This window comes from Myotis daubentonii, chromosome 6, assembly GCF_963259705.1.
Source record: "Myotis daubentonii chromosome 6, mMyoDau2.1, whole genome shotgun sequence".
In the NCBI taxonomy this organism is placed as follows: domain Eukaryota; kingdom Metazoa; phylum Chordata; class Mammalia; order Chiroptera; family Vespertilionidae; genus Myotis; species Myotis daubentonii.
The window spans coordinates 12516216-12538532 of NC_081845.1; the positions used below are offsets into that span (position 1 = coordinate 12516216).

The 22317-nt window shown below is 40.8% G+C and overlaps 1 protein-coding gene across 1 annotated transcript in view; it reads left to right on the top strand.

Annotated features, from left to right (window-relative positions):
- Positions 1 to 20457, top strand: part of SLC35F1 (solute carrier family 35 member F1) — a 293217-nt gene extending 272760 nt beyond the window's left edge. The window contains exon 8 of the mRNA XM_059700161.1: positions 17143 to 20457. Within this exon, the coding sequence (XP_059556144.1) occupies positions 17143 to 17367 (225 nt within the window). The 3' untranslated portion in view covers positions 17368 to 20457. The remainder of the gene's footprint in view (positions 1 to 17142) is intronic.
- The last annotated feature ends 1860 nt before the right edge of the window (positions 20458 to 22317 follow it).

A 22317-nucleotide genomic window follows, 5' to 3' on the forward strand; every position in this document is an offset into this window, starting at 1 on the left:
AGAGAAATATAGATCAGTTGCCTCCTCGTACATACCCTCACCGGTGATTGAAGCCAAAACCTAGGTATGTGGCCTGACTAGGAATCGACCTCCCCAACCTTTTTGGTGTTTGGCACAATGCTCCAACCCACTGAGCCACCCAGCCAGGGCCGAGATTGACATGGAAGCTTTCCAACTTGATCATGTGTTGGCTTTTCAAGGTCACAGCTTGACCGGTTATAAACTCTATCTTCTGATATTAATTGTACAAACACTTTTGAAATGGGAAGGGTATTAGTTTCAATTGGCTGCTGTAACAAAATTACCACATAGTTGGTGGCTTAAAAGAAGACAAACTTATTGCCTCACAATTCTGAGGTCAGAAATCTCACTGAAGTAAAATCAAGTGTCAGCAGAGCTGTGCGGCTTCTGGGGGCCCCAGGGGAGATCTGTTCCCTTGCCTTTCTTACTTCTGGAGGCTGCCTGCCCTCCTTGGCACCTGGCCCCTTCCGCTGCCTTGAAAGCCATCAGTATAGCATCTTCCAATCTGACTCTGCCATTCCTGCTTCCCTTGTGTGGCTGGCCACCAGGTAGTTCAGAATAATCTCCCCATCTCAAAATCCTTATTCACATCTTCGAAGTCCCTTTTATTAAGATAAAATACAGGTTGCAGGGATTAGGATGTGACCATCTTTGGGGGCCATTACTCTGCCTACCACAGGAGAACTATTTATCACTGCAGGACAGATAACAGTACACTGGCTCCAAGCCAAGCTAGCTGGGACGTGTGGATGTGCTCTGTAGAAGACACATCTGGGCAATGAACAGTGTGCTCTGCTGATTTCCCAAATGATTTTTAAAGTAGTTGTGACTTTAACAAAACACACACACACACACACACACACACACTCAGTTATGTGGGTAGAAAATGAATTGGGTGGGAGGATTACTTCAGTATCTACAGTGTGAAATATGAATTCAAGCAATATGGTGTTGCAAAAACAAAACAAAACAGCGTGACTGCAAAGTCAAAGGAGCCTAGATTTAAATCATGGCTTCTGTTTACCCTTTAAGTAATTTGACCCAGTTTTTTTACTCTCTCCAAACTTCAAGGTGATGGGTCTTACCTTTTGGAGTTCTTGAAGGGATTCTGAAATTTATAAATGGTGATCAAGAGTGATGAATTTCTCTGATTAAATGTGTGGTCAGGGTTAGACATTTCTATCCCCAGATTTAGTATATAAATCTTATTTTAAGATTTTGTAACTAGATGTAGCTTTTAATAATCCTGTGTGAGTTTTCTTTTATTCCTTGTTTGAAAAGGAAATAAAAGGCGGGGGGGTTAAGCAGGAAAATTTAGAAAGTATGTTGTCAGTCGTTTTCAACTGAATTCCTTGATTCCTTCATTGCTTATAATTTTTAGGTGATAGCCATAAATACAAAACATTCAAGGGTTGTTAAAATGAAATAGCAATACATTATTTCATGATATGCATTTGTGTGTTGGTCATTCTTCAAGAAAAGTAGTAGCCAACCCTGAATATATGTGATATCCCCTTTAATAAAGAAAATGGCTTACTTCACACATTTTGTTATGACCTTTTCAACGCTTAATATTGCCACCGAATTGCTGTAATAGTTAAAATTGAAAGAAACTTCCTAAGAAGAGATTATTTTTGTAGCTGTATCAAAATAAACAAGAAATTAATAAAAGGGGAAAATAAACATTGTAAGTCCAAATCCCCTTCAAACACCACTTAGGCCATTGGTTTCTATGGTTCCCTACACTGAACAGCAGGAAGCCACAGATAATAATATGTTACGGAAATAAGGGCTCCATAAAACTTATCCTCATCTATCAGAAAAATGTTTCTATTATCCATATATTCACTATTTTTTTAAAAGAGAAAGATTTCAAAATTATTTGTCCAAGAAGGCTATTTCAACTATTCTGGGTAACATGATTCATACAATATATTAAAGAATTCCATCTGAATGTATTCATCAGAAAATACGTTGCATGTTTTAATCTCATCTTTATAGCAGATAAAATTTTTTATAATTGCTGCCAGTTACTTTTGACAAATAATTAGGAAAGGTTCTGACATTGCCAGCTGCCTATTCCAGCAATCGGATTACATCCGGGGAGGACAGGTGTGGAGCTCCGGGTTCCACCCCCACCCTCTCTGCCGGCCACTGAAAATTACGTCCCACGTGCGCCTGTTTCTCATACTGGTGTTGACGTTGGTGGTGGTGTTCTTGTTCTTATGAGATTTGGCAAGAAAGGTCTAGTAACTCTGGACGTGGGGCTGTTTTAATGGCACATTAGTATGCACTAAATTTAAAAGATCGTCTTCATCCAGTAAATATTTATTCTATGCCTGCTATGTGCCAGGCACTGTTTTGGTGCTTAACTGTATTTATAAATAAAGATGACAAGAACACCAAGGTGGATCTGTGCAAAGGGTGAGATTCCAAACCACTGCTACTTGAATAGAGCAGCAGTCTGAAGCATCCTTACCATCTGAGTGCCCTTGCCAGAGTGTCGGCGGAGATTGCATTATGCGTGGACTCTTTCATTAGCCGTGGATTAGAATCTGCAGCCAGGCACCCCAGTTGATCCTCTGTGGCAGTGAGCGAGCTCAGTAATGGGACTGCGCCTGAAAAGCCAGGGCGGGCGGCCTCAGCCCGTGGCAGCTGATGAGCATAAAAGCAACACGACACATCTTATTTAGAAAAGTCTTCTCCTGGGGAGCCTTTCATATTTCTTTTTGTAAGAATGGCATCTTAAAAGGCTATGACTGTTCAGTTTCTGGTTCCTAAATGTAATTATAAATGGGTGATTTTTTAAAATGAATACTTAGCTTTTATGACTCTTTTCTTATTTTTTAAACTGTCACCGATGAGTAGAGAATCGGGGAAACTGGCCTCACTGAGGCCCCAAAGCATTTCACCTGAAGTATCAAGGTGACAGAGCAGTGAGTGTCTGGACTTGGTTTCCCCTGCCTGGAGACTCAGTGCAGTGTCCGGGGGGCTTCCATCTTGCCGAACGAGGTAGGGTAAGTGTTACTAGCTTCTACAGCAGGGGAGGGAATGCCTCCCACACAGCCACTCAGGAACCCAGGCTCCTTCCATTGTGCAACTCTGCCATCCTCTAGGCAGGGATCAGCACGCTGTGACTGGGAGCCAGCCCCTGTTTTCGTAGATACAGTTTTATTGGAGCACAGCCATGCCTATTTCTTTATATGTTATCCACGCCTGCTTTTGCCCTACAACGTCTGCACTGAAGAGTTGTGATGAAGATTGTGTGACCCACAAGCCTAAACTACCTGGCCCTTTAAAAAAAACGTCTGCCAGACCCTGGGCCAGGCCCTGGGCATTCTCTCCCCTGCTGTACATGAGACAGCCTAGCAGCGGTTCTCAACCTGTGGGTCGCAACCATCGGAAAACACATATAGCATATCAGATATTTACATTACGATTCATAACAGTAGCAAAATTACAGTTATGAAGTAGCAACGAAAATAATTTTATGGTTGGGGGTCACCACAACATGAGGAACTGTATTAAAGGGTTGCAGCATTAGGAAGGTTGAGAACCACTGGTAGAGGCTGTGATGGCTGAGTCTAGACTGGTGTCCATAACCTCCACCCCATTCTGTTGGCCAGAACTCAGTCATATGGCCACACGTAATTGAAAGAAGGTTGGGAAATGTAGTCAAGCTATTTGTGCAGAAATAAAAGAAAATAGATTTAGTGAACAAAATAGCCAGCCCCTGCCACATTAGCAATTTCCATTTGCCAGAAAATTTGAAAGGATTAGAGAAGTCGGGGACACATTTTGAGGCAAGTCTAGGATTATAGCCAGAAGCCAAAATTCCTTCTATGTGAATCTATTCATAAATGCAACAGCAAACAGGTATTTTGGCATCACATCTCAGGACAAGCTATGAGGAAAAATGGAATGAGATAGAGCTGTTGCAGAAGATTCTAATGGAATGGCTTGTGGTTGGACTGGGCTGCGGCCAGGAAAAACCATCTAGCTGAAAAAACAGGAGAATGCACTCACTAGCTGTGTTAGTCACCAGGGTGCACAGCCTGGCTCCTTCCTGCACACCCAGGCTCTTACTTTTGTCAGCAGACCTGTATGGATCCCTCTACTCTGGACTAGAACAGAAATGGCCCAGCCTCACAGAAATCAGAACATCAGTTTGCTAAGATAAAGAGCAAAGGTTGGCTCAAACCATAAAGCCTGAATTAGAGCCATCACTCTACATATCTCCAGGGGCTACCATGAATGGGAGGCTTTTTTCAACTCTGTACTTAAAGTTTTGAGAGTCTTTATTTACTACTTTCTGCGAAAGATAATACTGTCTCTCCCTCACTTCCTGGTTTCTGTTGTATGTTTTCATATTATCAATTTTTAATAGTTAATTTCCATCCATATAATCCCTGTGGTCTTTAAGCCATATTTCCATACTTACTGCATTTGCTAAACCACCAGTCTCTGAAACACAGGCTCTTCTTTTCTGAGTTCCTTGTTTTCGTTTATCTCTCAGTTGGCTGGTATTGTCAGGAGGCAGGGCTTCCATGGATGGTTGTACGGGCTGCCTACAGTGCCATTTGCCCATTGACAGGGGATATTTTCCAACAGATGGTGGTCAAGTGCCTTGAAGGGAGACTTTATAATCACTGCAGGAGTGTCATTGGCTAGTGTAGGTCTTCCAGGAAGGGTTCATAGGGGCTATATATTCCACATCTTTGCTGTCTTAAAAACATTTCTTATATTTGTAGTCAAAGGACAACTTTCCTAGGTTACATTCTCTTTTTCTCAGAATTTTATAGCTACTGTGTTTTGTTTTGTTTAATTGAGCATCGCACTTGGCTCTTTTCAATCTAATGAATGACTGGATTTTATTGTTAAGTAATTTGGGTGCTTTTTTCCCCAAAAGAGCCCAGAAGAGTCCTATCTCTGGGTTCTTTCTGTTTGAAAATGTCTCTGATATGTGTACACTTGTAGGTCAGCTTGGCCTGGGACCTGGTCCACTCCCTGGGGCACAATTTCTTGATTGCCTTGAGCTGCTCCCTCAGATAATGACAAGCCTCATTGTCCTCCTGCCTCGTTGAGAGTCTGAAGAAGAGGGAAAGGTTCTGTTCTTAAAAATGTTTCCTTGAATTTTCCCTGAGTTAGTCACCATTTAATTAATTCTCTACAAATTGGAGACAAATCTGAAAGTATATTCACCAACACACGAACCCAAGTCCACAGGCAGGCAGAGTTGTCCCAAGCCTGAGCCCACACCCCAAAGTTAAATCGCCTGGGTGTGAGTTTCAGCTCACTGCCTACCAAGGGCTCCCTAGCTGTTTTGTGCTGGAGGCCCTCTGGCAGTCTGGGGAAGCCTAGCGATCCCTCACAGTGTTTTTAAATGTCTAAAATAAAATACATAGCAAACAAAGCCAGCTGATTAAAATAATCACGATATTTTACAAGGTGATGATATAGTAACATATCAAGTCACAAGATGTCGAAGCACATCTAATAAGTACCGCCATTTTGAAGCAGTGATGAGTGTAAGCAATACTGGAGAGATCTGCTGCGATTGTAGTGTGACATGCACATAGATGTCATTTCTGTTAGCAAAAGCATCTAAGGCACTGCTAATACCAATGTAGGTCACTGCTCACATTTATAATGAAGAAACGCCAAATGTCAGTTAGAGGTCAGTGAAGATAAAAATCCAGGGTTTTTTGTCAGGTTTGCCCTCTGAATTCTATACAGGACCCCTGATGTTGCCAGTTATACAGCCTTGTGCAGAAGTTCGCTTCCCTCAACCTCTATTTCCCCATTAGCAAAATTGAGGTCACAGTAGTGGGTACCATATAACTGGTAGCATCAGGGTCCTTGTACAGAAATGAAGTAGTACACATAAATCACTGCATGTCTGGCCAGTGAACACTCAATAAATAATGCCATTAGTAAGGAGGGTAGAATTTTTAGTGCTTATATTTCATGTTCTTCACACTTTTAAGTATAGCATAAATTACGTGTTACTGAAGCAATATATGAACATTTATTTTTATAATCATAAAACCAGAAAGCTCTTTAAAGTTCAAAAATACATAAAGTTAGCAATCTGCTCGAATAAATGGAAATCTAAATATGAATCTCTGCCATTAAAAGAATGGGACACAATTGCAACCGGACACTAATGAGAAGGTTCTAAGTGGTTTATTCTCAGTTTTAATTGACAAACATGTACACGAAGAATTGAAGTGTTTGTGTCTCTTTTTATCACTATTTTTACGTAAGTTAAACTCTTCTCTCTTTACATTGCTAAGCACTAAGGCGGTTTATACCTAGTCTTTTGTCTCATTTAAATAGATTTGGGATGTGTTTTTATTTTTAAAATAAATACACTGTAAAACTCTTCTGTGGGGCCTCAGACCCAGCAGCGTAGCTCAGCTATCTCGAATGTCAGTGTTGGCTGCCAGTTTCACACCCAGTTCCTTTCTGCTGCTCCGTGGAACCAGGCATCTTGTGTACAGGAGTGGGCCTGTTTCCCACTGCTCTGTGGCAGTCCCAGCGGTTATGGATGGTATTGGAGTTTCCTTTGGGTACTAACGAGTCCCACCCTTAAGTGAAAGGACTGACTTTATATAAGAATTAAGCTCCAGGTGACAGGGGTCATGCATGTCTGTTCTATGCTGGATCCCTGGTGTCTAGTACAGTGCCTGGTGTGGTAGGTGTTCATCAATTATTTATTCAATGAAAGGCTTATTTCTACAAGAAACATTTGAAGTTAAACTTTAATTTTTTAAGCTAAACATTATCTAGGAATTGTCACATAAGAAGCCAAAAAGCTTTTGATTGATGTGGACTCTTTGCATCTCAAGTCTATGAAACCAGATAAAAAGCAAAAAATATTAGCTCCCGCACTGGCAAGTCATTGTTTTGATTCATTCTTTGATTGAACTGATGGGTGGCTTAGGGAACATCTCAGAGGAACATGGAGGTTCAACAACAAGAATATTAGAAAAAAAATTATCTATTTAACTTTCCCATAATCACATGTGTCCAGAGAAAAGAAGCCATAATTCTCAGAGGCAAACTGGATAGTAAAGAAGGTTCTTTCCAAGTGACAAATCTCCTTACAGCTTGGTGATAAGGAATGGTGGCTATACCTGGTTAGAGAGAGAGAGAGAGAGAGAGAGAGAGAGAGAGACATATAGATGGTTGTGGCTATCTCAGTTCATGAATGTCAAATTTAGGAGACACTCTAGATTTTGATTTTTTAAAAATGTGTTTATATAACAGTATCATAACCCAAATTTTATACTATTTTAAAGTCTTAAGACATTACATAATTTATTTTTATAATAGGTACCAAGCTTAATTTAAAGAGGACAAAAGAAATTAACAGTATCATTGAATGTCTGTCACATTTTTATATCACTCCATGGATTTCCAGGATCTTGCAATACTATGAATATATAATAATAATGATGTTAAAGATTTTATTACGGAGTAGCTAAATATTCTGGGCCCAATGGCAATGCTCCTCAGTGATATTCTAGAATTAAAAAGTGGGTATTGAGGGCTACATAAGTGAAGATGGCACCTATTTATCATGTACTGAACTTCTGATATAAAAAATATTGATTAACCATTAAAATCATAATATGATTTCTTCCTTGACAGCTGCCACATCGTGGTATTCTTTGCAATAAATTACTTGCCCATTTATTTCATTTTTCTGTCTCTCCTGCCATCACCAGCTAAATGTAAGAGAAGGAAATGAAGGATTCCAATACGGTTGCAGGAGAGCTCATTTTTCATTTTGTCAAGGGGTTTCCCCATCCTGCAGCCATGGTAGTATTTCTTGATGATCACTCATTGCTATGAATTAAGAAAGAACAACTTCTTAGTTCATCAATAACCCATTAAGGTTATTCCAAGATATGTTGGATTTAAGTTGAGTTCTTCCCCTGTGCAATAGAGATGTAGATTGCTCTTAGAATCTTGTAATTTTCTTTGTAGTGTCTTTATCTGGTTTTGGAATTAGGATAATGCTGGCTTCATAAAATGAGCTTGGGAGTCTCCTCCTCTTGAATTCTTTGGGGTAGTTTGAGAAGGATAAGTGTGAGCTCATCTTTGAATATTTGGTAAAATTCATTTGTGAAGCCATCCAGTCCAGGACCTGTGTTTGTTGGGTGGCCCCATTTATAATTACAACCACATGGGAGTCATGACTTCAACATACAAACTTGTGGGCAGGGGGAGAAGGCACAATTCAGTCCATAGCGCCCAGGAACATCTATCATCTTAATATCCTTTACTTAATCAGATCTTCAAGACCTATTTCCAACTAGGGTAACTAACATTGGAAGGTTCCAGGGATTAGGATATATTTTGTGGGGCCAGTTTTCAGCTTACCAACCAAGGAAGCAAAATAAATTGCTAACACACATACTAGTATACTCATGGGTATTCCAGTGCGATATGTGCCAAGGGGGAGTAGCTGCTCAAAATTAATAAATAAGGTGGAAACAGAATAGGAATTCACGGAGATTTCTGTGACTTCTGTAATTATGCATCATTGTAAGAAAACTGAACATGAATAAATCCAAACACCGAGCCCATAAGCCAGGGGTTATTATTTGCATTGACACAAAGCCTCCCATTCCTGATGGATTGATTGTTGTGATGCTTTTTAGTAGTCAATTATATAAATGCATTTGCAGTTCAACTTGGTTCGGAAATGGCTCTTGAGAGTTTTATATCTATTTTTGCTCTAGCATTTACTCTTTGTAATGTAAAGCTAACAATAGCTGACATTTACTGGACATTTACTATGTGCCACACACTACTATTACCCTTAGTTAATTGGTGATGACTAGAGGTGTGGAGAGGTAAGAAACTTGTGCAAGATTACAAAAGGAAATGGAAAACAGAGATGCAATGCCAGAATTCTGACTCTAAAACCCACACTATGAACCACCACTTGATATTTCCTGGGAAATATCATTAAACACCCCATTTCTAAAACTTGCCACAGAGAGAAATTGTTATGAAAGTTCACATCAGCATCAAGAACTTGTAAAACAGATTTTCTTATCATCAATTGTATTAGGTTATTCAGAGAAACATAGCCAGAAAGATATGTGTGTGTTTGTGTGTGTTTATATTCATATATCTGTAGAGATAGAGATTTATTTTAAGGAATTAGCTCATGCTACTGTAGAGGCTGGCAAATTCTAAATCTGAAGGACAAGCCAGCAAGCTAGAGACCCAGGGAAAGTTGGTGTTGCAGCTGGAGTCCAAAGGCAGAATTCCTCATAATTCCTTCCTTCTTGTGGTTCTCAGTGGTTCTCAACCTTCCTAATGCCACAACCCTTTAATACAGTTCCTCATGTTGTGGTGATCCCCAATTTCATTGTTACAAATTGAACATAATTAAAGCATAGTGATTAATCACAAACACAATATGTAATTATATATGTGTTTTCCGATGGCCTTAGGCGACCCCTGTGAAAGGGTCGTTCGACCTCCAAAGGGGTCGCTACCCACGGGTTGAGAACCGCTTTTCTTGGGGGGGACCTCAGACTTTTTTTCCTTTAGGCCTTCAACTGATTGGATAAGGCCCATCCACATTATTGAGGGTAACCTGCTTTAGTCAAAGTCTACTTATTTAAAGTTAGTCTCATCTGCAAACTACCTTCACAGCAACATCTAAATAGGTGTTTGACTAAATACCTAGGTACTGTGGCCTAGCCAAGTTGACAAAATTAACTATCTCAAGTGTATGTCTTATCAGCTTTGCCCCCATATAAACATCTCTTTAAATCATACTTAATTTTGAAATAAAGACAGAGTCAAGATCATAGTTTTGTCTGACTTGAGACAACTATCCTGCACACCACTGAAAACACACTAACATTTCCCCAGAAGAGGTTGCAAACATCTTGGGGGATGTGACTCTTTTCCTTGATATCTGTAACTTAAATATTATGATGTAAAGGTAACAATACTTGAATATTCTGATGAAAACTCAACACATCTTATATGGCAAGGAGATAAGAGAAAGGGGAAAACAAAGTTATTTCATACACACACAAACATATTCATAACAAAATAAGGTATAAATACTCATGAGAATTGCAGTTCTCATTTCTGTAAAATGGTCATGTGATTTAGCTGATATTTATAACTGCCTTCTTCTACTATTTTTTCTGTATTATATTTGTCCTCAGCAAACATCTCAGCTGGTCGTTGGTTAGTTACACGATGGGGTGACTCATCCTTCATTGAGCAGGATCTGGGCCATTGATAGTCCTACCTGAATAGGGTTGTTGAAATTTTCCACTGACTTGTTCACAGGGCATGGTAATACTTAGAGATGCCTATGGGATCTCCTGGATTCCAGATATACTCTTCTTTGGCTTCATTGTGACACAGCAGCCCACTTTCCCTTTGGTAACCAAGACCAATCACCCCACCTTGTCAGCACAACAAGAACCCCCTTCTTTACCTGTTGGTTGAGAAGCATGAGGAGCCCAAAGTGGCTGGGTGGTGGTCTTAACTTTCAGAAGTTCCACGGAATAATTTTTGTGTCTCCTGGTGGGAACATTCCTGTCTTTGGCACTAAGACTTTTAGATCAGCGGAGCATAAGGTTGCAGCGGCAGGAAGCAAAATTGTATGAATGGATCAGTAGGGATAACAGTGAGTGGGGCCACTCTCATTTCTAGCTCTTGATTCCATTGTAATGGAGCAGGGGCTCTCTGAGATGTGTTGAGCAGCAACAGTACCACTTCTATAAATTGTCTTTCACTAGCTTCATATTCAGTCTCCTGCAAAATCAATCCAACCCAGTGTGTATCTCTGTGTTGTGTGGAAGGAAAATAGTTATCTTGTGATGCCAGAATCCAAATGGCGTGAAGTCCACTGCTCAGTGTACCCTGCTCACAAATGTAGTCCCTTTTTTGAATCCTGATACTAAGACTGATGCATGGCAAGGTGACATAAAGGAGCCATCACACAGCCTTTGTTGTCACTGAACCTATAATTAAACACTCCCATAGAGTTGTCCCCTTTTATTCCTCTTGCGACTTGACTGTTATGGTCTTCATTTGTGGGGCTACAGAGAATAGAAATCTGCACAAATGAGGAATCGTATCAATTCATCAAACCAAGTGAAAATGTCTGTTTCTCATAGAAAAGATAATGGCAGAAATCCATTTTTAGCTCCCTGTTGCTGTACTCATGTGTGAAATTACCCACAGGGGAAGATATTTGCCTGGGAAAGAACCTTTATTGGCCTTAGATGTGATTGACTACACAAATTATGCTGCCAACTGAATTGGTTTTGAAAACCAAACAAAAGGCCTCGTAAATCAGACTGGAAAGGCAGTGGGGGTACAGCCTGTACCTGGTGACAGCGTCAGGACACAGAGCAGCAAGGGCCCTGGTTGCTGCTTCTCTCCTTAACAAAGCAGTGTTTAGAGGATAGATTATTTCCCAAATATTTAAATCTTAGCCATGCTGTGGTTTTCTGATATGGATGAAGAGACCATTTAGTATTTTGACTGGGGCACTCACTGATTTATTTTCTCTGTCGCTCAGATGAATTTGGGGTTATTTTCTCACTCCTACTTGGAGAAAGAATGGGAGGTGAGGAGCGGGGGTAAGTGTTCTTGGTCCCTAAAGACAACCGATTATGGTGTTTGACAGTAGAGTGTGTGCCATGCCCACATTTGGTATGCTCCATGCTGTGACCTAGAAGAAAGAAATATGGCAATATTTAACCAGAGAGCTTTAGTCCTTTTCTTCAAAAAAAAAAAAAAATGGGGGAAAGAGGAGAGGAGGAATGAGAAGAGGCAAGAGTAGGAGACAGAGCAAATACAAGGCAGAACTAAAAACTTTGAAAAAGCTCTGTCTTCTCCAGGCAATTTATTTTCAGTTTAGTAAACTGAGAAGCAGAACTTTTGCATTTTTAATATTCTTAATAATAATAAAAATGATTTTGTTAATTCAGTGCAGAGCCAAGTTTAGGAGGTCGAGCATCAGCTTGTTTATGTTGGCATTTCTGCGGAGCCAGGTCTGTCTAGTTTCCTTGCCTTGAATAGCAACTGGCTCAGACCCAGCAGCCATAGATCACAGTCAGGCAGAGCCTTTCGCCTCAAGATCCCAACCAGGCCCCGGCTTACAGCCTCCTCTGGTTCTGCTCCCCACCATTCCACTCTCAAGCTCCAGGTGTGGGCCACACCCCTCTGAGACACACATGGTGGCCGAGGGACGCGTTGTCATTGCTGAGCTGTCCTCTCCCTTCCACCCCGGGTCACTCAGCAGATTGGTTTTCCCCCTTCTTAGAATGTTGCCCAAAGAGTTCAATCCACATGTAAAGTGGGCACTCAAGAGAACTTGGGCTCCCCAAATCCGCTTATATCAGCTTCAAAATTGGACTTTTAGTAGCATTGCATTTCATTAATGATGATGCTACCATGATCCACTCTTTTAATTGGCATTTCACTTAGTCACTGATGGGTCTATTACCTAGAACCTCCAAACTGGGTAAGCTGGTTCTGTTTCAGACAAAATTGGGCTTATTTATTCCTTCTTGGTCTAGAAATCATGCTTATATGTGCCAGTTGATTATCTTTATATGTGCATTTTATATCACAGAGCATGGAAGTTTGGGGGAAAGAATTTTTTTTAGCATTGCAGAGTATTCAGGACAGTTTAAACAAACTTAATTAAAAGTCCAATTTTTTTCCCCAGGCATAAATTGTCTGCTGACATAGCCAGGCCAGTCTCCCTACATGGAAATTCTCCCACAGCTCTTAACCTCACATTTACCGGCCTGTGCCACCTAACCTTGGGAATGGCCAGTCACTGCCCTTTATCACTCTACAGGTGCACTGACTGCTAAAGCAACCACTAAGTTTTCAGATTTCCAGATTCTTCCCTCCTCGATGTTTTCTGCTAAAGAGTAAAAAATGTGGAAAAGCTTAATTTTTATTTAGTTCTTGAATAAGAACTAGAAAGGAAATCATTGTAGCCACATGTCCTTTGTGTATGTGGAAAACCTCCACATTAAAGCCGTGTCTAAAAACACTTAAAAATGTCCTCAAATTCATTTCTGAGTAGCTTCCTTATGCAGTTCAGAAATTAGTTTCAACACTTACCATTATCATGTCTCCAAATGGTATGCCTCTTTCAGTGTCAGGCTCACATTCCATAAAGCCCTCTTGTTTGGGCAAGATGAGCGTCTTTTGAAACTTTAGCAATGATGTAACTTTTGAGCTATGGTCTGAGATACTGGGTTATTTCCTTCTTCCCTTCATCGGAGATAGTCTTGGGAACACCTGAGTGCCTGAAGGCAGTGTTCCTGGCTTCCCAGTTACACAGGGGAAGCCTTAGGCACGTCCTATCACATGAGCAGTAGCAGCTCACAGGTGTGTGTGTGTGTGTGTGTGTGTGTGTGTGTGTGTGTGTACAAAAATCTGAGAGACGGAGAGAGAATACATGCTGGCTCACTTTAGAATAGAATCATTATTTTGTTGGCTATTGAGGGGGGTTCTGCAGCCCCCTTTCCTCCTACCTATTGAGAAACTTCTTTACCTGTATCTTTTTTCTTTCTACTTTGACCTTGTTTTCTCCCTCCTTCCAACTGTATTTTCTCTGATCTTTTCTTCCAGGTCTCCAAGGTAGACCTAAACTCTTCTTATTTCTCAGATAACTCCAAGAGCTTTACGCATGCCCTGTACCCCCCTTTCCTCAGGGACCTCACCAACGACTCTTTTCCAGATCTTTCCTCTACCTCACGAGTGACATGGTTTCTGTTTCCATTGAATCTTTGTTTTCTGTTTTGTTTTGTTTTGCTGATAGAACTGTGGAACATCTCTTTATAAGAGCTCAAATAAAATTTTACTTTTAGTTATTTGTTAAGTCAAAATTGGTTCTGATCATTAATAGGCCCAAGTGAAGTCATTGAGCAAAAGTGACCAGAGTCCAACAGTAGGCACCTGTAGAAGCCACACTGCACCCAGGCACACACATAGAGGAACTTTTTAAAAGTGCACTCCCAGGAAATAAGGACAAGACAAAAGCCAGACCCACCCTACTGCATGGCTGGTACATACATTCACTAAAGGTAGAGCTTTAACCTATAGTCACTTCATCCTTCACTTTACACCTGTAAGGATTGCCCATGTGCATCTCTGCTCACCCCTGTCATCTTCTTAGGCAAGCTAGAAAAGGAAAGCTGCCCTTGAAAATTGCTCTCTTCCTCACATATTCTAGTTGATATATTTATAAATATACTTTGAAATCGCTTTCAAACCATGTGGCTTTCTACTTTGTATAAGCTTAGGCTCATTAAAGTCATTAGTTTATTAAAACTCAACTCAGAAGTTTAATACCAAAGCTAAAATGGAAATTTGGTCTGTCCATTAATGTGCTGAATGTCCCATTAGCTAACTAGTAATCATATTGAGGCGCCAGCGGGCTAAGAGCTTGGTTTCATCCCTAGTTGGAGGTCAAAGAGCTTTGTACAGCCTTCTCAGTCTTCCATGCTACCTTCCTTGGATCACAGTTTGTGTCCCAGTCAGATCACCCTGAGCAACACACAGGCTTCCTTCTTTTGTGCCTTGAGTGCTTTCTGACCCTCGTTAGCAAGGAGACCCATCAAGATGGAAAACAGCAGCAGCAAAGTAAGCGGAGTGTGCAGTGTGGTAGTGAATGCAGGTGCGTCCTGTCTCAACTTCTCAAAGCTCCAAGTCAGAGAAAATGCAGGCAGAAGTGTGTCTGCAACACAGAACATACAGCATCTCCTGATCACTTCCCATTGGCTGAGGTAGGATATCAAGTGCGCTCCGGACAGCAACCTGTGTTCTGACATGGAGACAGCAAGCCTCTACTTGAAAGTTGCCTTATCTGTGGCTTGGAGGTGGCTCTCAGTCCTTCATCAGAGTTCCAGAGCAGCCCCTGTTCTCCTTGCTTAGGGAACTTGAAATGAGTATTTCTTTGCAGATAAGTTAAACAGCTGAGAATATACAGAATTTTTGTTAGGTTGATTAGGTTGTGTGTGTTTTTTAATCGAATGCTCTATCAGGGTAAGTGTGGCATCCAGAACTGAGGGTCATCCTATTAGGTGCCCTGATTAAATTGTTTCCCTATCAATCTATAAAGGAAAATAAGCAGAAACTTTTTCTGACTTTTTAACAAGTCCAACCTTCCTGTTGCTATTTCTAACTTTCAATATTTATCCAGATTAATTGTAATGCTTGCCTTACTGCTCCTTTTGTGGGCTGATGTTTAAATGAAAACTTTCTCTACTGTCTATTAATACAATGTCTTGGGTGACTTCCAAGATGCCTCTACCATATAAAATCCCATGCTATCAATATTTTGACAGTTTTAGAGTGAATTTTGTATGAGTTAAATGGAAAGGCATTGGAAATAGAGTATAGGTTTTGAAAATGCAAGGCATTAACAAAATATTTGAGATGATGGTCAAATTAGGAATAAATTCATTTCATTCACCAAACTTTTAGATTAAGGATGAATCTCTTGAGTGTAGAATTTCAGGAAGCACATTTGGATGTAAGATTATATACAACAGTATTGAGTTAGGGGTCTTCTTTTCCTATTAACTATTTCAAATTAAGTGAAGCTGTTATAAGCTGAGTCTTGCATATAAAACCATCTGAGGAAGAATTATCACATGGTTTCCTTTCTAGAAAGAAAATCAGAAAATGGCCTTTAGTCTTAGCTACCTTGCTGCTGCTAAAAAATAAATAAATAGAAGAAAAAGAAGAAAGGAAAAGACCCACCATCATGGCAGGAACGTTAGCCACAGGACTATCTTTCCTTTGTGCCATTTTCAAAATGCCTTTCCTGTTATAGCCGTCTTTTAACTCTTTATTGTAACCTGGCAACTTACTTTGTAGATTTCTGGGTCCTTTCCCTCTTCTCCTTTCTCCCCGCTTCCAATTGACTTTTGTCCTTGATTTTCCCACCAGTTTTTAGTTCTTTTAGGATATGAGCATAAAAAAATAAAACAGGAAATCAAATTGATCCTTTTTTCCCTTGGATGCAGAATGTGGTCAAAGTGGGGATAATAGCTATTGACTAAAATGAGGTTTGGTCAGCCACAGTGCCTTGTATTGTTCTTGTCTATCTGTATATCCCTTCTTCTCCACTGAGACTATTAAGTCCTTACTGGTAATAACCATGTGTTTCCATTTCTTTTTCCCAGTAAAAAGTTCAACGTTTGATATAGAGAAGAAACTATTTGTTGAATGCAGTGAATGAGTGAAATAAACGACAGAAATGGCAGCACATATTGTTACCTCACTCTCTCCCAGTAATTACTCAAGGAGCTACTTCCCATGTAACTACTCAAGAAGATTCAGAAGTGGTAGTTTTTAACACATATGTAAATTCTTGGGCACTTGTATAAACCATTATTCATTCTCTCTCTCTCTCTCTCTCTCTCTCTCTCTCTCTGTTTTTACAAAACTCTATCAACTGTCAAGCAAGGAATTTAGGAAGCAACATTCTATAGATACCACCCTGTTTGGTTTGGTTTGGTTTTTAGCTTAGGGGGTCAAGAATGGAATGCTATAGTTTTGTGTGTTTTTTTCCACCCAAGGATAATCTAATGCAAAGATAGTCAAATAACAGCTCCTGCCCGGAAGATAAATAGAGTGTGAACTGGATTAGGGAAATGGGAGTGCCCATGCAGCTCTGTCAGGGAGGGGCCTGGTGTTCATTACAACATCAAATGGAATATCTATGTTTCTGCTGGGTTTAATGAAGCCAGCGACAGCCCACTCTTAGTTGAGCGATATTGGAGATTTTTGGCTTTTAACTTGATGTATTTTAATTTGTGCTTACTAGCTCTCCCACATCCGGTACTCACTGGCATTTTAGTTAGTTAAGTGTTCCTCTGTGTTAGCCACAGAGTCGAAAAAAAAATATGAAGAGAATCAATAAGACCAAGGCAGTTTAGGAAGAGCAAATTAACCTCCATCAAGAGCAATGGCCAGCTCATCAAGCACCTGGTCTAAGAGGAAGCAGGTCCACCCTGGTCTCTCTGTGCTTCTTTAATGTCTAAATGGTTCCCCTCTGCATGCTGATTAACTTGCTGTGGTGTGTCTTAGTTTTCAGGACTTTATCTCCTGTCCTTCTTCACCATCCTCATCGGGCTGGTGCTCTACTCCTCCACCTCCACGTACATAGCCCAGGACCCCCGCGTGTACAAGCAGTTCCGCAATCCTTCGGGACCTGTCGTGGACTTACCGGCCACAGCTCAGGTGGAGCCTTCGGTCACCTACACCAGCCTGGGCCAGGAGACCGAAGAGGAGCCCCACGTCCGTGTGGCCTAGGATGAGGCCCTCCCCCACCCACTGGGCACAACTCAGTGGCCACGTGTTCGCCCATCATCTCTGTATTGTACATAGAGAAAGGTATTTATTAGGTGCAGTTTACACGGGTGGACTGCAAGGTAGCAAATCCAAAAGCCTGTAAGAGGCACAAGCTAACCATCACTGGAGACAGGCTCTGACCCACCTGACTTGGAGAGATGCCCCGCTTGTGTGTATCCTGATCACAGCGCCCCTGCATTCATTACTGTGAACATTTTTGGATCAGAAGCAACTGTTATTATTATCACTTGGATTATTATTGTTGCTCTTATGACACCTAGTTTCAGGAGGCTGTTTTGTACTCTTGAGGGGAACTATTGCCAGACCACCCACGTGTAGTTTACATAAATCCCACTTTTCTATAGCAAGTCACTTTCTAAGAATCATACTTTATTTTTTGTGCACAGTCTGTGAGTGCCACCGACCGCAGGAGCCCCACCCTGAGAAATTTCCCTGTCCTGGGCACCTGGGGCTCACGGCTTCCTCTGTGACCTTGGATTGTCTGCTCAATAAGCATTTCTTGCTGTGACCCTTGTGGGGAGGGGCAACTGACCATATACTTCTCTATTCTAGGAATAGATATAAACAAACATGTTAGCCTTTGTATATTTTGACCTCTGATTACTCCCGGCCATTGTCTTTCTGTTGTGCCACCTTAGATAATGCCAATCAAGTCTCTGAAATAACAGGAGAAGGAATGTTCCATTTCTGTGGCTGATGGGAAACCCCGGGAGTAATATAAATGTATGTTTAGGGGAATATATATTTTTTTTAAATCCTGCTGCCTCTTCCTATATCCTCTCTTCAAAAAATAGATTTGCTTTTCTTTTTCCCCCTAGATTATCTTTAATGATATGGAAATTAATCAAAGTGTTGGCAAAAGCCCTGGCCCGCTGTCCTTTTAATGTGTGACATCCCTTCTGAAACGAACAGGCTTGCAGTTACCTTTATTGTGGCCTCCAGACAAAGTCAAGGTGCTGATATGGAGCAGTCTCTGACAAAGCTCGACTGATCTGGCCACTTTGTGGTGGTAAAGATGTCACCCATGAGAAAGTCTGGCATGTTGGTCATATTTGGCATCCAGTCATTAACGGAATATATCAACGTAACATTCTTATGGAGACAGAGAATATTACAAGATCCTGATAAGGCTCTGAGGGATATGTCACTATTCTAATTCTGTTAAAAGGGCCCTTATTTCCAAACACAGAAAATAAGAAACACCGCACATCTCTATGATTTAGAAATAGATTCTATGTGTCAGTATGGGAAATGGTCTTTACGTCTGGCTGGCTTCACTAGCATTCAAAAAGATCCTCAATCAAGTTACAGGGTTTGTAAAGGAAAAGTAAATGCTTATAAAACTTTGGGCAATTAAAATCAATGAATCTTAAGCAAGTAAAGCAAAACACCAGAGCGGTCTCTGTACAGCAGAAGGACAGATTGCAGCTTAGTCGGGATTCCTATATAGCCTGAGCAAGACCTCCTTGCGAAGGCAAAAGCACTCCATGCTGTCAGTCAGCACCGACGTGGCCCCTCTGCCTGCCTTCTACTCTGGGCGTGGGTAGTCCAGCCCTTGCAAATGGAGAAGAAAAATACCTTTTCTGATATGCAGATGTTATGCTCATCTGTGTTCACCCCCTTTAGAAACATATTTTATTTTCTCTGGGGGGAAAAAAACAACAATGTGAAAGCTACGTCAAGTCAAACAGCTTTGCCAATGTCTGCTTTCTGCTACCTTTAAAACCACTTAAATACCTTTCTCTCAATATTTCATCCATTCAGATCTGAAGACCTTTAAAGACTGTGGTTTTATTTTTGTGTTTACATTCCTTTGGTTTGCATAATTTGCTTGATTTATTGCATTTTTAGTATTTATTTTAAGCCAAATGTTTTAGCCTTTTTTAATTCATTTTTTGTGACACTAATTTGTAGATGCTTAGTAAAATCTTAGGCGAAATAAGTGGCTGAAAGTTTTCCTAGTCGACTCAGTGGACTGGGAATGTTTTCTAAAATTTAAATTTCACAAAGGTTGGCAATCACTGGATGGCTGAAAGTTGCCATCTGAATTATTTTCTAGGACATTTCAATTGACTCCATTGTATGAAAACCAAGTGTGAATGTTAAGGTGAATTCACTGTATACCCTTTATCATCCAGTGTCCTTATACACAAGACTTTCATGCCCCGGGGGAACCTCACGGTGTTGGTTTGTCTCCATTTAGAAAGGCTGATAACACTGAATTGTCTGAGATCCGGGAGTTCCCATCAACTCATTGGAACAAAAAAAGATAGCAGGAAACACACATTTTTTTTTCTGTACAAAAACATCGATCCTTTGGGAGTGGGGTGGGAAATGGGTGTAGGACATTAACTCTAGCTGTTTTCATTTCTGAAATGTCATAGCCTCAGTAGACACCAGCAACAAGTTCAGCTTTTCAATGCATCACCCCACCCTCCTCCACGAATGGGACTAGCAGTTTGTATAGAATTTGATTGGACAAGCAAACCACAGCTTTCCTGAACCCCACCTAGAGACGTGTGGAGGTTCTCACTGCCTCAATGGAAACTTGCACTGGGAACGGAGCTTGCCTTGGTCACGCCTTCTCACATCTTCAAACTCTGAAATTCACAACCGGGTAGACCAAGCAATAGAAAACTTTGCACCACTGTGTCCCATGAAAATGTTTCTATGTTTAGTTTAGATATTGCTAACGTGTGCTATTAACCTTTTGAGAAGCGTGTAGTATTGTTTGTTTTGCGTTTGTTATGATTTATAACCACTTAGTAGTCCCCAGCTAGCTACCAGTACAGATTTTACCCCATGGGTAGGATTCTATTGTCAAGCCACATAACAAAGCACACTAACCCAGACACTGCAAATGGAAAATATGAACCAAAAAAAAAAAAAAGACAGAAAAAAAGAAATTTACACCTATAAGTTGAGCAAACTCTCCAGTTTTGGTATTTGCATGCTCCCCTACGGACTGGCTGTGGCAATGTAATGCCTGTATAATGTTTTCAAATAAAAATAAATGCTTTCTGAAAGCTCGGAGCTCTTGGTTTTCTTGAGTGTTTGTCTGCACCATGACGACCCTGGAAGGAGCTCCCGTGGGAGGCCAGAAATAGCACGAAAGTCGATAGCAGGGAACATGTCAAAATAAAAACCAGAAAGAAAATATTTCCAAATTAGGAAGGGCACAGTTGTCCTCAGCGCTGTACTTTCAAAGAGCCAAATTGAACATGTTTGTGATCTGCAAAATTAATTACTTATCTGGATGCTTACGGAGGCTCTGGGGCTGCAGCCTCTAGGCCCACATTTAAAACGCTCGTAGAACAATACAGTTTACCCCCAAGAAACAGTTCCTCATCAGCAGGAAAGTTGTGTGTGTGCTGCCCGTGGCACAGTGCCAGGCGGAAAGGGCGAGCGTTCTTCCAGGGCAGGACACTTGCACAGCAGGTCTGCTGGGGTTCCTGCTCAGAACTCACCGGCTAGCACCCCCCTCCCCCGCCAAGTGGAGTTGCCCAGCAACCCCTTAAGTACTTGGAGGTGATTGTATATCAAGTTCATGTTCTTGCCCTTCTTGTTCACAATGAGACTTCAAAAGTTAGGTGAGCTCAAAAGACTGTGTGTCCACGTTACATTTCTAAAATATTTTTAAAAGAAATGCATTCATTATTCAGGACAAAAGGAACAGCAGCACACAGATCCTTTATAAAGTGTTCTTAAGTTGAGATCCATCATGATCTGCTTGTATAAATAGAACAGTCTGTACTTCATAGAAATAATTTGCTTGAAAACGTGACTCACGGGTTAAAGTTTTCCCTTGAAAAATGTAAATGTTTCTCTAAATTACTGCTTTTTGTTTTTGCAGTAAACTCTCGGATCAAAGACAAAATACAGTTGAACTTCCACTCAGTCTGTGTTCAAATGCCCAGCAATCCTAAACGATCGGGGTCCCAGTGGTACACATAATAAATGTGTAAGTCGTGTTTAGTCTGTTTCCCAGTGAATTATTGTTGTCTTAAGAGAAAGAACTGGGTTTCCTAAATGCTTGGAAGCTCTTGCAGAGGTAAGATAAGGCAGCACTGGAATGATTTGTGTGGCTATTACCATGAAAGAAAAGGAGAAACGAGTAAAATTCAGCAGGAGAGTTGTAATTTACTATGTTGCCTTGATGCTCCATAGGAAAGCAAACGGTCGTGTCTGAAATAACAGGAACTGGCATCAGATCCATCTTCAGCGCCTAGAAAAAGTACCGTGCACATGGAAGGTACTCCTGCATCTTGCTTTTAATGTGCTCTAACTTCTGAATCAGAAACACAACGTGGGAGGGTATTCTATTACAAAAGGGTCCCTTCTTCCTCCTCCTACTCTCAAGTACTTTTTCTGTACTTGGAAAGGAAGAAATCATTGGTTTCACTTCGATGCACGCTTGAATTTTTTACGAACCCTTACTATGTTTGGCCATTCTGGTTGGCCTTGGGATATGAAAAAAAGTTATTCTTTTTACTTGTGAATTGTGTTTCTGATTTTATTAAATTGCTTCTTAATTATGTACACTGATCTTCCTTTTTCCTTTCTGCCATTTTTCTTTGATTTTCTTTTCCTTTTTGTCTCTTTTCTTTCTGCAAGCATAGATAGAGGGCTCACTAAGGGCCACCTAGACAGTGTCTCTGCCCTTGATTCTCTATGTGGACAAAAATGTTTAATTCAGAAAGATATAATACAGCTGGAAAGCCCACACCTACCAGACGGCCTTTCATTAGTGCCTGATGGCCATTGTGCGCTACTTTTCAGACAGCGGACAAGTTGCCTCCAAACACTACTGAAGCCTGATTAACAAGGAGAACTAATGATCAGAGAGAGGAGATCTCTGGGAATAGACTAAAATTGGGGGCTTTCATCTGG